Genomic DNA, 15,012 nt, shown 5'->3' on the forward strand with positions numbered 1-15,012 from the left:
TATTGATAAATTGATTGTTTCAATTATTGTAAGGACATCATTCATAACCCCTTTACATAGTTGTTATTCACTGGGCTCTAGATCATTATTTATTATATATATGTAAGTGATCGAGCAGCGAACCAGAGTTAGCGGCGTCGACCCAAATCTTGTTTTTGTCAAGCCAATAATTGTGTCTCACCACGAGATTCCGAACCAACACGTGTCAAAGCTTGGGTGGCTTGAATTCATCCTTTTGATTTGTAATTAAGGATTACATGTGTTTTATGACTTTTGTTACTACTATTTTGGCAATGGGATTTAATTCCCTAACTTATGTTTTGTTTTGTCTATAAGTGAATTGTGGACTTATGTTGTGCATATACAAGTATAAAAAAGATTATTTTGTTCAGTTAAATCCTCACAGCTCATTGGACAATATGTTCTATTATTGATTGGCTTCTGCTAGTCCCTTTTTATTGTATTATTGTCATTATTGATAAACAGGCCTTTGGTAATCACGGATTACTGATCAGTTACAATGCTAAGTCCATAGAGGCCGGTTTGGGTCGTGACAAGTTACTAATTAGTGGTAATTTAAAATAATTATTTTATATTTATGACAAAATTTATAATTTTAATTATTAATATTTATAAACTTTATTACTTATTTATAATTAGTTTAAGTCATACAGTAAGAAATTTCCCCTTAAAAATATATAGCAATTGAAACCAAGGCTCCAACTATACGCATGTAAGATTAGATAATAATTTTTTTTGATTCATATATGATATTATAATGAAATTCAATCATAATGACAACAATTAAATATGATATATAAAATAAAAAATGTTCCATCCCCTCATTTTTTTTCTTCTAATGATGTGATAAGCAATTTAAAGAGAGTTGATTGGTTGGTATTATTTGTCATATAGGGAGTTTTGGGGGAGGGGGGAATTTTGGAGGATATAGCATTGGTTTAACAAATAATACAAAAAAAAAAAAAAAACTCTCAAAGTAAATGTACAATTACAAATGCTGATTAAACTAAACGATACAACTTATTCAAAGATGAATAATTGCTTGACTAATCTATATCTATATATATAAGGAAAAAGGTCTTTCTAATGACGAGGCTTGTGCCCTATTAGAAAAGTGACTTTTTGCGACTAATTTTTTATGAATGATTATTTGACCGTCGCAAAAAAAAAATATTTGTAATGACATCCTTGATAATTTTTTCTTTTATTTATTTTTCCCTTTTCTTATACCTATGCCCTAACCGTTTTCACTCTCACACTCCCGACTGATTTCCCCCAAATTTGATTTCGCTCGCTCGATTGTTTGAAGAAGAGACCATGGTCGTGATGAAGAATCTGATTTCGCTCGATTGTGAAATCTGATTTCGCTCACTCGATCGTCCGAAGAAATTGATTGTGATCGATTCTCAAGAACTGTGGGATTGCTTGTGATCGATTTCGGTCTATAGATCACCAACAGTATGAACTCTCTTTCTCTTTCTCGACTCAGTGAGTCTTTTTGAATCATTCATTCAGTCTAACTCTCTTTCTCATTGTAATTCATTCTCACTGTAATTCGATCACTTTTTTGTCAATCTAATTCTCTTTCTCTCTCTCTCTAGTCACAACCATAGATCACCTTTCAATGAAGCTTTGGTTTGAATCAATCCTTCCTCATTTGCTAAACTAGTTTGTACAAGCTAAACTATTCAATTCTTAATTGTTGTCGCTTGACCTTCCAATTCTTAATTGTGTCATGTTGATTCTAACTTATGAATATTAATTGAAGCAAACTAGTTTAGCTGGATATTAATTGAGGTTTGTGTTGGTTGATTCCTAAACAAATAGTTTAGCTGAATATTTGGTTGTTTTGATTGTGTATACATAGACATATGAATCTAAAGCAAACTAGTTTAGCTGAATATTACTGTGTCATATGAATCTGAAGCAAACTAGTTTAGCTGAATATTACATTGAAGTTGAACTTTAAAATTGAACTTTGGAGACTGATGGGTTATGTTTGGCTCATAGATTTGTGGAGGAATTTACCAAAAGAAACGAAAGGAAGGAATGGAAAATGATAGGAAGTCAAGAAATAAATTTAGCTTTTTGGATATGACTTATTTTTAATCACCCGAATATTACTGTGTAAATTTTGCATTTCACTCAGGTTAGGTCGTAGTTGGATCTTAGATTTGAGAAGGCTAAATAAAGGGAAGGAAAAAATGAATGAAACACAAGGCATATATATATTTCATCTTTCCCTTCTCTCCATAAATCCTTCCACGAAAACAGAGCATTAGGAACTTAATGAGAGAGATATCTCAAGTTTGTATTGTTAATAGTTTTAGTAACTAGAGAACAACACTAGTTTTGGCAAAGGTCATTCACTAAATCAGTTTTAATAGTTTCAATTTCATGTTCTTGCATTTTGTGCACAGTTTTCCCCCACAGGAAAATTTGCACATTGCATTCCATCTCTGTTATGTCGATGGTATAATTACTTGAGTTACATTTAGCTTCAGTTCCTTGTTTTAGGTCTTGTTTGATTATCAGTATGGATTTTGTGGTCATAATAAAATGAGATTATGAATAGAATTAATATAACATAAGATAATGAATGAGATTAGTAATTTATCATAGAAGTATTTGTATTATGTTTTGATTGTCATAGAATGTACCTTTTTAATTTATTTATTTTTAATGCATGTGAAAAGGATATAAGGGGTGATGAGTGAGTGGCAATTTTACTTAAAGAGACTGTTGGGAATGGGCAGTATTTTTGTTTTTGTTTTCTTTGAAAAAGGTTAGTTGAGATCTCATAATTTATCATAGACAAATCAAATCAATGGTTTGTTCTTATTTTTTATTGTGCATGATCTCTGGTTATCTTGTTATTCATCCTATCGGTTGTTTCTACACTAATTGAGACAACTTTTGCTTTTCCTTGTGAAACTTTTTGGTTTGGCCTCATTTTGACATGACCTGCTGCTTGTTTCCTCTTTTTCTAGGTGAATCTTTTTCTGATGTGGTTGGGAGTCCATATTATGTTACGCCAGAGGTGTTGCATAAGCACTATGGACTTGAAACAGATGTATGGACTGCTGGAGTTATTTTGTACATTTTACTCTTTGGAGTGCTTGACAGAAATCCAAAGAGAAGGCTATCTGCCCATGAAGTTTTGTGTAATAAGTTTCCTTCACCACTACAAAGGAAGATCATATGTTGGAATTTTGTTGGAAAGTATGGTTTAATTGTGTAATAGCATGGTTAGCCTTTGCATCTCTATGAGGTGATCATAATGAAGGGACTCTTTTCTCTTTTTCTTTTTTGTTCTTTTTGTTGTTCTCAGGCCACCAATGGATTGTTGATGACAGAGATGCCCCAGATAAACCTCTTGATTTTGCAGTGCTATCACGCCTGAAGCAGTTTTCTGCAATGAACGAACTTAAGAAGATGGCTTTACGTGTAAGTTTACATTGAAAAATTATGAGCTTATTATTATTATTAGTAGTATTATTATTTTTTTGAAAATGATATGTCAGGAAGTTATCATCTTTTGTAATACTTGTTATTGATGAATATCTCAGACTCATGGACCCATGGTACCGAAAATTCTACTAAGATGTTCTAAAACACAATCTTGGGAATGTACACTATTTCTTAGTTCTTATTGTTATCTATATTTGATAATTCTCAGTGCATTTGGGTTTACTATGTTGAGTTTAAGGTGTACCAATGCATCTAGAATTTGGAGTTCATTTTGGAGCATTATTGTGGTAAAAGTCCTCGCATTTTGAGGAACAACACTAAAGTGTATTAAGCCTATAGAATTACTTGGCTGGTAGTTAATTAGTTTCATATCGCTGATCAATTAATCTCTTCTTGTGAGGATTATTACAAAAGGGTCATGAATGAGTTCATGAAGCAGTCAAAGGTACTGTTGCATTATCATCTAGTTTTTGCTTCTATATGGTATGATGTGATGGTTAGACTCACAAATTTTCCTTAATGAACATCTTATATACAAGCAGGTCCAATGGTTTCATGGTATCGTAAATTACATAGGCAATTTTATTCCCAATATGTCCAAATATAGGACTCCTTTGGCAACCTGATTAAGGAAGAATGCTCCCTAGTGGGATGTAATATAAATTAACAATATTTTATGTGTCTCTATGATCATTTATCTGTTGTGCATTTACTTTATGAGTTCTGTGTTATGAATTCAGTTGTAGTTAAATTGGTACTGTAGCACAGTTACTTACTCTTAGAAAAATTCCTGACTCAAATTTTTAAAATTTCTGTTGCAGGGTGTTCTTTATGCAATTAGCATCACTGATTTGTCTAGCTGAATTAGAAGATAATCCAGTTCAAGTAATTTTTCAATATTCTTGGAGTTGATTATTTTGTCAATTAATGTGCTCTTTGTATCCATTTTTGTTTTGGCATCCAAGTTAGTCAACTAATATATTGATGTATATTTTTGCAGATAGTGTTGAGGGAGTAGTTGATATGATTGAGTGGGTGATATTGAGAGCTAAACTGAGGTATTTTTTATTTTTATTTTTTGAGTAATTGAATATATTAGTATTTTGTATAAATACTTTTAAGGATGGTAGATGGATATTTGTTTTGCATGTATAGAAGTTTATATTTTGTATGCACACTTTTTTTTTTTTTGAAGAAAGATAATTTTGTTGAGGGAAGTGATGGAAAATAATACATGAGTATTAGAATTTTTGCAAATATCACTTTACATTTATTGTATATAATATTTGAATATATATATATATATATGAGAATATAGGTTGCTATACATTGTAGGCATTTTTAAATTTTTTTTTTTGCGACGGCAAAACATTAGTCGCTATAGGTAGATTAGGCGGTTGCAAATAGTTTGCGGTTGCCATTTTGCGGTCGTAAAAAGTATTTGTCACCCCCACATTCGCGATCCCTATTTGTCGTCACATGGGCCGTCGCAAAAAGTCTTTTGCAACTGTCTTTTTATTATTTGCGACGGCTTGTAGCGGTCACAAAAAGTACTTTTTTTAAATAGTGGTGGGAGCTCTAAACCCTCAAACTAAATTTTATGATTTTTAAATAATAAAAAACATTCTATTAGATAAACTCTTATTTAATCATAACAATAAAACTCTACTATATATGGAAGCAACTCACTAAAATCTAATTATTTTTATTTTTAAAAAAGTCTATTGGTTAACTCTAATTTAACAATAACAATTAAAATCTAATTATTCCATAAATTACGATTTCTGAAAGGAAAGTATGCTCAATTATTTTTAAATTTAAATTTGAGTGCTACTAATATAGAAGCAATTCACTATAATCTAATTATAATGATAAAAAACTCTAATTATTCCATAATTTATGTTTTTTAAATATATATATATATATATATATATTTTCTATTTCAAGATTGAAAATTATGTGTCATTAAATATAATAAACAATTCAACAGAATCTAAAATTTATAAAAACTTTTCAAATGGTTACGTTATCTATGATATAAGTAATATAGAAATCTTTTTCAAAATTTATAATAATGCTCATTTCAAAATTCAATATAGTAAGCTTTTAAAATTACATTTTATTTATTTATTTATTTCCAAACTCACATACTAAGTTCTTGATTAATTTTTATTTATTATTAAAAAATTTAAAAAAAATCTATTGGGTAACACTTTCTCAATAATAAAAGTATAACTATCTAATGATTTATGAAATGTAAAAGGAAAGTATATTAACCCATTTCAAAATTCAAAAATGTGCCATATAACTATTAAAAACAAATCTAATTTTCTCATAATTTATGAGTTTAAAAAGAAAGAAGACTAAATCAATTTTAAAATTTTAAAATTGTGTATCACAAACTATGAGAAACAATTCACATCTCTCATAAATCTTCTTTCTTGTACTTATTGGATTCGAGTTAAATTAGAGTCGGTGTTCATCAAGTATTGTAGCTATTAGTGGTGGAGCAATTGTGAAGAAATCAATTGATAAATTTTTTCATTGTAAGTTTATGTTTTCTTATAAAGATCAATTTCTAATCTTTAGCCTCCCACATCCTTATTTCTATTATGCATCTAACAATTATGTTAATTTTTTGTGCTTATTTAATCTAAGTGTATTTTATAAAATAAATCTTCAATCTCTTCGGCCGAGGTTCAACGGTTTAAAATCTATATTTATCAAGTACATAAATATGGATAACAGAGGCAATTAAGAAAATGTGCATATTTATTAACAAATTTTCATTGTAAGTTTATTCTTCTTTTGGATGATACATATGGTTATAATATTATTTATGCATTTATGTTTTGTAATTTCCATAATTTCATATTTCAAAATTTTTATAAGGTTTGATTTTAATTTTTAGATTTTATAATTGGTGCACTTTTTCTTAAATAATGTTGTACTTATTATATTTTTGTATGGGTGAAAATCTGACCACACTGCCTGCTTAGTGATCAACTGGAGAGCACAGGCAGAATAGATGGCTTCAGCAACCTGAAACAGAAAGAAAAGGCTCCGGCGGTGGTTCTTCCACCCGGGGGCACTCCGACGATCAAGTTAGTATATCCTCAAAGATAATCAAGTGCAAAACTTAATACTCAAAACATAAATTGCATACCTTAGGCCCACGGGGGTGCCTCTCTTTTATAATATATTCAATCCAAGTCCTACTAGAAGTATGACTTCTATGAACTTCAATTTAGTGCTTACTTTGGACTCTTTAAAAGATAAAGATAAACTCCCTAAGAGCTTTATCCTTATCTTGGTTAAGTCCCCTCTTCGTCTTAGGACTCTTGTCCCTTATTCACTTATCTTGGATTCCGATATCTTCGGAGTTAACCTCGGCCTCGCCGAGATTATCTCGGCGTCACGACCAGGACACGTGGCACCTCGGCTGACACGTCGGCGTCACCATGCCACGTGTTGGTATTCAGAAAATATATCCCCACAACTGCCCCCTAGGTTCTATTACCTCGGCATTCTGAGGTGATGGAACCTATATCGATATTTCGACATTTCTTTTCTGAGTAATGGCTCAAAAAACTGTTTAGCCGAGATAATCCACTTCCAGCCGATGTATTCTCTTCGGAGAACAAGGTTTCGAACGTACTCTCCCACGCGCATGAGCTGTCATGCATATCTAACCGTTCTTTTCACGTGTATTGTCTTCATTGGAGCGTGTCTGTGACGCGCCTGAAAGCTGTCTGTCATTTGTCTGCGCCGTCTGACGCGTGCGTTGCTCTAGGCGTAATAAATGCCCTATTTTTGCCGCCGTTTCACGTTTTTGACAAAACTTTTCCTTGCGTCTTTCTTTCTTCACTTTTTCATTCTGATTTCTTGCTCTTTCTCTCTGCAAAAGCTCTTTCGAATCTGCCATTGTTCTAACTCGAAGTTCTGCGATTTTTTGTCCCTTCACCTTAGCGAAGTTTCCTCCGTTTCGTTGTGCCTGCAATCGTTACCATTTCTCGTCGTCGTTCTTTCCGACTTCATTTGTTCTGGTAAGGCCCTGTTTCCTTTACTCCCAATCTTTTTATGTGTTTTTACCATTACTGCTTTGTTGCTCGATTTCTCTCATATTTTGAACATTTGCACTGTTTCAACACTTTTCTTGCCATAATTCTTGACCTTTATCCCTTTGTATTCTTCGTGTTTCTGATAGTCCATCTTTGTTCTTGAATTTGAAACTTCGTCTTTGTTTTCTCTTTTTTGTATCTGTCCCAGATCTGTGCTTTCGATCTTGATCTTTATAGTTCTTAGGCTTGGGATTTGTGTGTAGAACCTTCAAATTTTAGGAAAAACCGAAACAAGCCTTATCAGTCCTTTCCTAGGCCTTTGGCGAGGTTTTTGCAATCCTTCTAAAACGCCCCTCTTCTGAAACATACTCCTCTTTGTTTAGGCCGACGTAATGGGTATGTGGAGGCATAGGGTAAATACCCCAACAAAACTTGAATACTGTAGGCAGGAATTCTCTATCCCAGCCGATGTTCACCTTAAGCTAGTTGGGGATGATGATACCATCATGCCCACAGACCATACGATGCCCTTTCCTATAGTTGCCTTTACTGAATGTGGACTTCGGCTTCCACTTGATCCCTTGTTTCGTGAAGTTCTTTATTTCTACAAGCTGAACCCTATGCAACTTACCATCAACTCCTATAGGGTGATTAACGGTATTATAGCTTTAGCTAGGCAGGAGAATCTTAGGATCACCCCGGCCGACCTTCAGTACTGTTATACAATGTGCCCCCTCAACCTGAAGGAAATGGGCTTTGTTTATTACCTTAAGCCGAGGTCTACCGAGTTCAAAATTGTAGCCGACCTCCCAGACTCTAACAAGGGGGCTGGGGATGACTTTGTTATTGCTTCGGGAAATTGGGAATTTGGCCCAGACGAAGATGTCCATCTCTTCCCTCTTCCTCGATCAGTTAAAGAGGGCAAGGGTAAGAGCCCAGTGCCAACACTTAGTTGTTTTTATTTAAGTCTTTAAAATTTTGTCTGTTTCTAATGTCTGTTTACTTGTCCTGCAGATCTTCATCAACCACCAAAGAACTTCCGTCAATCCTTCTTCCCTGGAAAAGACTTAAAGAAGCTTTTGGTCTTCCTATCCACAAGCGCAAGGCTCCCTTGTTGCTGAATTTCATTCCAACATACAAATCCACATTACCCGACGTCCCAAAAAAGAAGAAAAAGAGTCTTTCTCCTCCTACTACCACAACTGTAACCGCGTCTTCATCCCGAACAGATCAAGGATCCACCTCTGACCCAGCCGATCTTCCGTCCACTTCGGCCCCCTACTTGATACCAATTCCAGAACGTAAACGTCGACGAAGACTTGTAAAGACTACCGAGATGGTTCGTCCAAGGCCTGTCGTTCAAGATCTTCTTGCCGACCTTCCGACCGACGCCGATGCTGTACCAACGCATGCGATGCCCCCACCAAAGCCGAAGAGAGTAAAAAAGGCTCAGCCCAAAGCCAAGGCCACTGATGCCGAGGCTGAGGATGCTTTGCCTATCTCTCAACTGGCTGAGAGCAAAAAGACTACCTCTGTTTCCACAAAAAGATCTGCTGAGACCCAACCCTCGGGGTCTACACAATCAAAGAGGCCAAGGTCATCATCTGCGACGACCTCGGCGTCCAAGAAGCCCGACGTTCCATGGGCCCCTCAACTAACTTTGGAGGATAGGCCTATTATGGCCAGTGAAAGTGCCAACGATATCAACGTTGGTGTTGCCCTCAGCACTACTCTTCTCCTTCCGAAGGATTTGGACCGAAATGCTGAACTGAGTGAGTATGAGAACTACGCTCTTATGCTCCAACACTCCGTTCAAGTAAGTGTTCCTGTTTGCACTTGTGATTTTTCCTTCTGTTTTTTACTGAGAATATTTTCTAATACTTCTGTTTTTCTTTAGGCCATTCAGCACGCCCATTCATTTTCAATGCAATCTTTTGAAAATCGGCAAAGATTGGTTGATATGAAGAGGGAAGCATCTTCCATGAGGAAAGAGATCAAATCTCTTGAATCAAGGATGAAAAAACTGGAAGATCAGGCCGATGCGGCTACTAAGGCCCAGCAGATGGCCGAAGAGAAAGCGGAGTCTGCTGAGGCTATCCGAAAAGTAGCTGAAGCTGAGAAGAAGGAGGCCGAAGTGAAAAAGGCTCAGGCTGAGAAGGAGCTTCAGCAGGCTTTGGCCACCAAGGAGGCCGAAGTCAAAGAGGCTGATGAAAGGGCCTACGCCCAGGGTATGGCCGATGTCACAGAGGATTATAAACTTCAAGTCAGGCAGGCATGCAACATGGGATTTTCCCTGGGTTGGATGTCCCTGATAAAAAAACTTGATCTCCCTGTTGACTCGCCCTTTCGTAATGCCGATGCCATTCCTTTACCATTCCCTCCTCCAAGTCAGGCTGAAAATGAGTCAGAGACTGAGGCTGATGCGAGGATGAGGATGAAGGGAAAAATGATGATGAGGCCTTGGTGAGAAAACCCAAGGATGCTGCTGAAACTAAGTCCCCTCCTCTTGTTGAGCAAGTGATGGATTTAACCTTGGATGAGGAGGGTGATGAGGTTGGGGAGGCACCCAAGGAAATTGCCATCGAGCAACTATCATCCGACCTTCTTTTGGCTGAAAGAAATCTGGACAATACGCTGGCTGAGATTGAAGCAGAAAAGGTTGCCGAGGAGGTTCCACCAGAATCGTTCGACGTCCCAGTCCTTGCAGCTGCTAATACTGAAGAGTCTTGATTTAAAATGTTTTTTGTACTTTTTCCTTCTTTTTCTGCACTTTGCACTTTGTATTCTCTTTTAATTTCTGGATAATGTAAAACTCCTTCTTATGGCCGACGTATCTTTTTCTATATGTAACTGCAACTGTTCTTTCTATGAATGTTTTTAATCTTCTGATGTTCTGTTGATTGCTTCTGCATAGTTCTATACTTAGAAGTTTTTGCATGCTTTTTCATTTTGCTTCCTTTGTGTAATCTTCTCGGGGTTATATAACTCGGGTATAACTATAAAACTTTTACTTCGGCAAATTACTGACCTGCAAACTTTTCATAAATTTTAACAAGTATAAAACATATACTACTTAATGTAAACTTTGCAAGTTTCTTCTCAAGTTTCAACAAGTATTGAACAGTGATCTCGGTCTAACCTACTTGTAAATTGCTACAAATTTCAACAAGTGTTTAAATAATATACTTATCCTTTACTTCAACCTGTAAATTTCTGTATACCTCAGCGGGTGATCATATGTTGGTTTAACATAAACTTGTAAATTGCTACAAATTTCAACAAGTGTTAAGCATCTTCCTTAGGGTTAAGCAACCCACATATTGCTATAAGAACTTAAGCAATAACCTCGGCTTAATTCCAACTTGTAAATTGCTACAAATTTTAACAAGTGAATTAAGGAATAATCTCGGCTTAACTTCAACTTGTAAATTGCTACAAATTTCAACAAGTGAAGATAAGGAATCAACTTAATTCCAACTTGTAAATTGCTACACATTTCAACAAGTGAATTAAGGAATAATCTCGGCTTAACTTCAACTTGTAAATTGCTACAAATTTCAACAAGTGAAGATAAAGAATCAGCTTAATTCCAACTTGTAAATTGCTACAAATTTCAACAAGTGAATTAAGGAATAATCTTGGCTTACCTTCAACTTGTAAATTGCTACAAATTTCAACAAGTGAAGATAAGGAATCAGCTTAATTCCAACTTGTAAATTGCTACAAATTTCAACAAGTGAATTAAGGAATAATCTCGGCTTAACTTCAACTTGTAAATTGCTACAAATTTCAACAAGTGAAGATAAGGAATAATCTCTGTCTTTTCTTTGCCCCCAATGTGAACCTAAGTTTGACTTGGGTTCACATTAATTACGTTTTCAATAAACATCGATGCATAACTTTATCAATCATATGTGTTGAAAGAATTCTGAAAAGACTTTATTGATGATATCGGCCAAAAAATGATGCACATCTAATGATAGAAAAATTTCAAATTACAAGTATTCCAAGGTCTGGGCAATGCTTTGCCCTCATTGTCCTCAAGCCGATAAGCTCCATTGCCTAATACTGAAGTAATTCTGTAGGGTCCTTCCCAGTTTGGGCCAAGCTTGCCTTCCCTGGGATCCTTCTTGTTCCCGATGACTTTTCTCAGGACTAAGTCGCCGACTTGAAAATCTCTTAGATTGACCTTCTTGTTGTAAGCTCTAGCAAGCTGTTGCTGGTATACTGCCAGCTGAATTGCAGCTTTCTCTCTTCGTTCTTCCAACAAATCCAGATATCGGGCTAAGAGTGCGTCATTGGTGCCATTCTCTACTCCCTGGGTTCTGATCCCTAGGATGCCGATCTCCAATGGGATGACTACTTCTGTGCCATAAGCCATGGCAAAGGGGGATTCTCCTGTTGATCTTCTCGGCGTAGTCCGATATGCCCAAAGTACGTTGGGCAACTCGTCTACCCACTTTCCTTTTGCTGCCTGCAGCCTCTTCTTTATTCCATCCAGAATTACTTTGTTGGATGCCTCTGCTTGCCCATTGCTTTGAGGAAAACTTGGTGTTGAGAAATAATTCTTGATTTTGAATTTTGCACAAAAGTTCTTGATGAGTTTGCTGTCAAACTGTGTTCCGTTGTCGGCAACTATTGCTCTTGAAATCCCAAATCTGGTGATAATGTTTCTCCATACAAAATTTTTGACGTCCACATCTCGGATTTTGGCAAGAGGTTCTGCCTCTATCTATTTTGTAAAGTAGTCTGTTGCTACCAGCAAGTATTTTCTCTGCCCAGTTGCCTGGGGAAGTTGTCCAACCAGATCCATGCCCCATTGGGCAAACGGCCAAGGGCTGGATACTGGGTTCAGATCAGCAGCTGGCTGATGTATCAAAGGTGCAAACCTTTGGCATTGTTCACACTTCTTCACATAGGCTTCGGCATCCTTTTGCATGTATGGCCACCAATACCCCTGGGTAATGGCCCTGTGGGCTAATGATCTGCCCCCAGCATGGCTTCCACAAATTCCTTCATGAATTTCGTAAAGAAAATCTTCAACCTGCAAAGGGTGTACGCACCTTAAAAGCGGCCCAGTGAAGGACCTCCTGTAGAGATGGCCTTCTGCTGTTAGACTGAATCTGGCCGACTTCAGTCTGATTTTATGTGCTTCCTTATGGTCTTCCGGCAGCTTCCCCTCTTTTAGGAATGCAATGATTGCATCCATCCAGCTTGGTCCCAAGTCCACACACATTGCTTCTTGTTCGGTGCTCTGTTTATCTATGCTCGAGGCCGACTTGTAGTCGATCATAATTGTCCTTGTTTTTCCAGTTTGAATTGAACTGGCCAGGTTAGCCAACGCGTCGGTGTGGGTGTTGTCATCTCGGCTAACTTGGAGTAATCTGCAGTTCTGAAATAGGGCTGCCAATCTGATGACTTCCTTTGCGTATGCCGACATTCTTTCGTCCCTGGCTGCAAATTCTCCTGTTGACTGGTTAACAATGAGTTGTGAATCACAAAAAACAATTACCTCATCTGCTTCTGCTGCTGCTGCCAGCTTTAGCCTTGCAATTAATGCTTCATATTCTGCCTCATTGTTTGAGGCTTTGAACCCCAAACGGATGGACTGTTCTACTATTTCTCCATCTGGAGATATCAGCAGTACTCCTGCCCCTACTCCCTGGCGGTTTGAACTTCCATCGACGAATAGTCTGAATGTATCGCCGATGTAGATGCTGCAGGGTCTGAGCTTCTCCTTCTCTTGCTTTTTTGTCTTTGGCTGGGATTCTTTTTGCTTGTTGGGACAATGCTCATCTTCGCTCGACGGAGCCCGATGTGCGATGGTTTCAGGTGTGAGTTCTACGACGAAGTCGACCAAAACTTGACTCTTTATTGTTGTTCTCGGCCTGAACTCCAGGTCAAACTGGCCCAGGGTTACAGCCCATCTTGCTATCCTTCCTGTTAAGTCTCCTTGTTGTAACAAGGATTTCAGTGGGTGCTCTGTTAGGACCACAATCTTGTGTGCCTGAAAGTAATGGTTCAACTTCTTTGAAGCCATTACTAAGGCCAGCATTAATTTTTCCAGTTGTAGGTATCTTGTTTCTGCGTCGGCCAAAGTTTTACTTACATAGTAAACAGCCTTTTGCTCCCTTTTTTCCTCTCAGATTAGTACTGCACTGATTGCGTGTTCTGAGACTGCTAAGTACAAAAACAGTTCCTCCCCTGGTACTGGGTTGGAAAGAACCGGAGTTGTGGTTAAGTACTTTTTTAGGTCGGTTAAGGCGGCTTTACATTCTTCTGTCCATAGGAAGTCTGTGGCTTTTTTCACCAGGTTGAAGATGGGTCTGCACTTATCTGAGCTTCTGCTGATGAATCTGTTTAGGGCTGCGGCCCTTCCAGTAAGCATTTGAACTTGCTTTGCCGATGTCGGGCTCCGTAGTTCTAGGATGGCCTTGATTTGGTCTGGGCTGGCCTCAATGCCTTTTCTTGTTACTAGATACCCCAAAAATTTACCTGATCCAACTCCAAAGGCGCACTTCGAGGCGTTGAGTCGGAGCCGATATCTTTTGAGTATGTCGAAGACCTCTTTTAGGTCGGCAAGATGGCCCTTTGATTCCTTGGTCTTCACGACCATGTCGTCGATGTAGACTTCTACTGTTTTGCCAATAAGGTGCTTAAACATCTTTGTCACTAACCTCTGATAGGTTGCTCCTGCGTTTTTCAACCCAAAAGGCATTACCTTGTAACAGTACAGGCCTTTAGGGGTGATGAACGCGGTCTTCTCCTCGTCTGGAGGGTACATGGCAATCTGGTGATACCCTCTGTATGCATCTAGAAAACTCATCCTTTCATGTCCTGAAGTAGCATCTACCAGTTGGTCGATCTTGGGCAGAGGAAAGCTGTCTTTGGGGCAGGCTTTGTTGAGGCTGGTAAAGTCTACACAAACCCTCCATTTGCCATTCTTCTTTTTTACTACTACTGTGTTGGACAGCCATGTTGGGTACTGAACTTCTCGGATGGCCCTGGCCTCCAGGAGTCTGTCTATCTCTTCTTCTACTGCTTCGACGTGCATCAACGTCGGTCTTCTGGCTCGTTGAATCACAGGTTTTGCCGACCTGTCGATGTTCAGTCTGTGGCAAGTGACCTCAGGGTCAATGCCAGGCATTTCGTAAGGTGTCCAGGCGAACACCTCTATGTTTGCCCTCAAAAAATCTTGCAGTTCTCTTTCTTCTTCTCTAGCTAAGCCTGAGCCGAGAAGAAAGAAGCGCTCTTCGTCGCCCTCTTGGACGAAAATTTTTTTTAGTGCCTCTTCGCTCTTTTCGGCTGGTTCTTTCCCGACGTCTTCTAGGACCTCCATGTCCTCATCTTCAACTTCTGCTTTCCTTGGCTCCCGTATACTACAAGTGGACTTCATTGCTGTCATGGAGCAATTTTTTGCTTGCAGTTGATCTCCTCTGACTTCTTCAATCCCATGCTC

At 37.6% G+C, this 15,012-nt stretch overlaps 2 protein-coding genes across 5 annotated transcripts; both read left to right on the forward strand.

The window, feature by feature from the left end:
• Positions 1-1,076: 1,076 nt before the first annotated feature.
• On the forward strand, positions 1,077-10,447 carry LOC114294631 (uncharacterized). 4 transcript variants are annotated; one of them, XR_014348404.1, is made up of 6 exons: positions 1,228-1,479; positions 3,012-3,243; positions 3,353-3,468; positions 4,314-4,377; positions 4,493-4,550; positions 6,492-10,447. XR_014348404.1 is itself a non-coding variant. In XM_082901613.1 (5 exons), exons 2-4 carry the CDS (start codon positions 3,027-3,029, stop codon positions 4,353-4,355), a joined length of 375 nt encoding a protein of 124 aa, XP_082757739.1. In that variant the 5' UTR covers positions 1,077-1,479; positions 3,012-3,026; the 3' UTR covers positions 4,356-4,377; positions 4,493-4,749. The 4 variants fall into 4 exon arrangements, 2 of the variants coding, with proteins under 2 accessions (XP_082757739.1, XP_082757738.1); XR_014348405.1 differs by having other exon boundaries at positions 1,277-1,509; positions 6,492-6,609; XM_082901613.1 differs by lacking the exon at positions 6,492-10,447 and having other exon boundaries at positions 1,077-1,479; positions 4,493-4,749.
• Positions 8,545-10,447, forward strand: LOC114294634 (uncharacterized). Its single transcript, XM_028238762.2, has 2 exons — positions 8,545-9,369; positions 9,451-10,447. Exons 1-2 carry the CDS (start codon positions 8,545-8,547, stop codon positions 10,018-10,020), a joined length of 1,395 nt encoding a protein of 464 aa, XP_028094563.2. The 3' UTR covers positions 10,021-10,447.
• Positions 10,448-15,012: the final 4,565 nt, after the last annotated feature.

The sequence above is a fragment of the Camellia sinensis genome, chromosome 13, assembly GCF_055761805.1.
Source record: "Camellia sinensis isolate YWXY chromosome 13, ASM5576180v1, whole genome shotgun sequence".
In the NCBI taxonomy this organism is placed as follows: domain Eukaryota; kingdom Viridiplantae; phylum Streptophyta; class Magnoliopsida; order Ericales; family Theaceae; genus Camellia; species Camellia sinensis.

Bases quoted from the DNA above. Each gene is read 5' to 3' on its own strand.
- LOC114294631 (XM_082901613.1), top strand. From the start codon at position 3,027: ATGTGGTTGGGAGTCCATATTATGTTACGCCAGAGGTGTTGCATAAGC. The intron at 3,244-3,352 runs GTATGGTTTAAT...TGTTGTTCTCAG, and splicing joins TGTTGGAATTTTGTTGGAAA to GCCACCAATGGATTGTTGAT. The intron at 3,469-4,313 runs GTAAGTTTACAT...TTTCTGTTGCAG, and splicing joins TTAAGAAGATGGCTTTACGT to GGTGTTCTTTATGCAATTAG.
- LOC114294634 (XM_028238762.2), top strand. From the start codon at position 8,545: ATGTCTGTTTACTTGTCCTGCAGATCTTCATCAACCACCAAAGAACTT. The intron at 9,370-9,450 runs GTAAGTGTTCCT...GTTTTTCTTTAG, and splicing joins TGCTCCAACACTCCGTTCAA to GCCATTCAGCACGCCCATTC.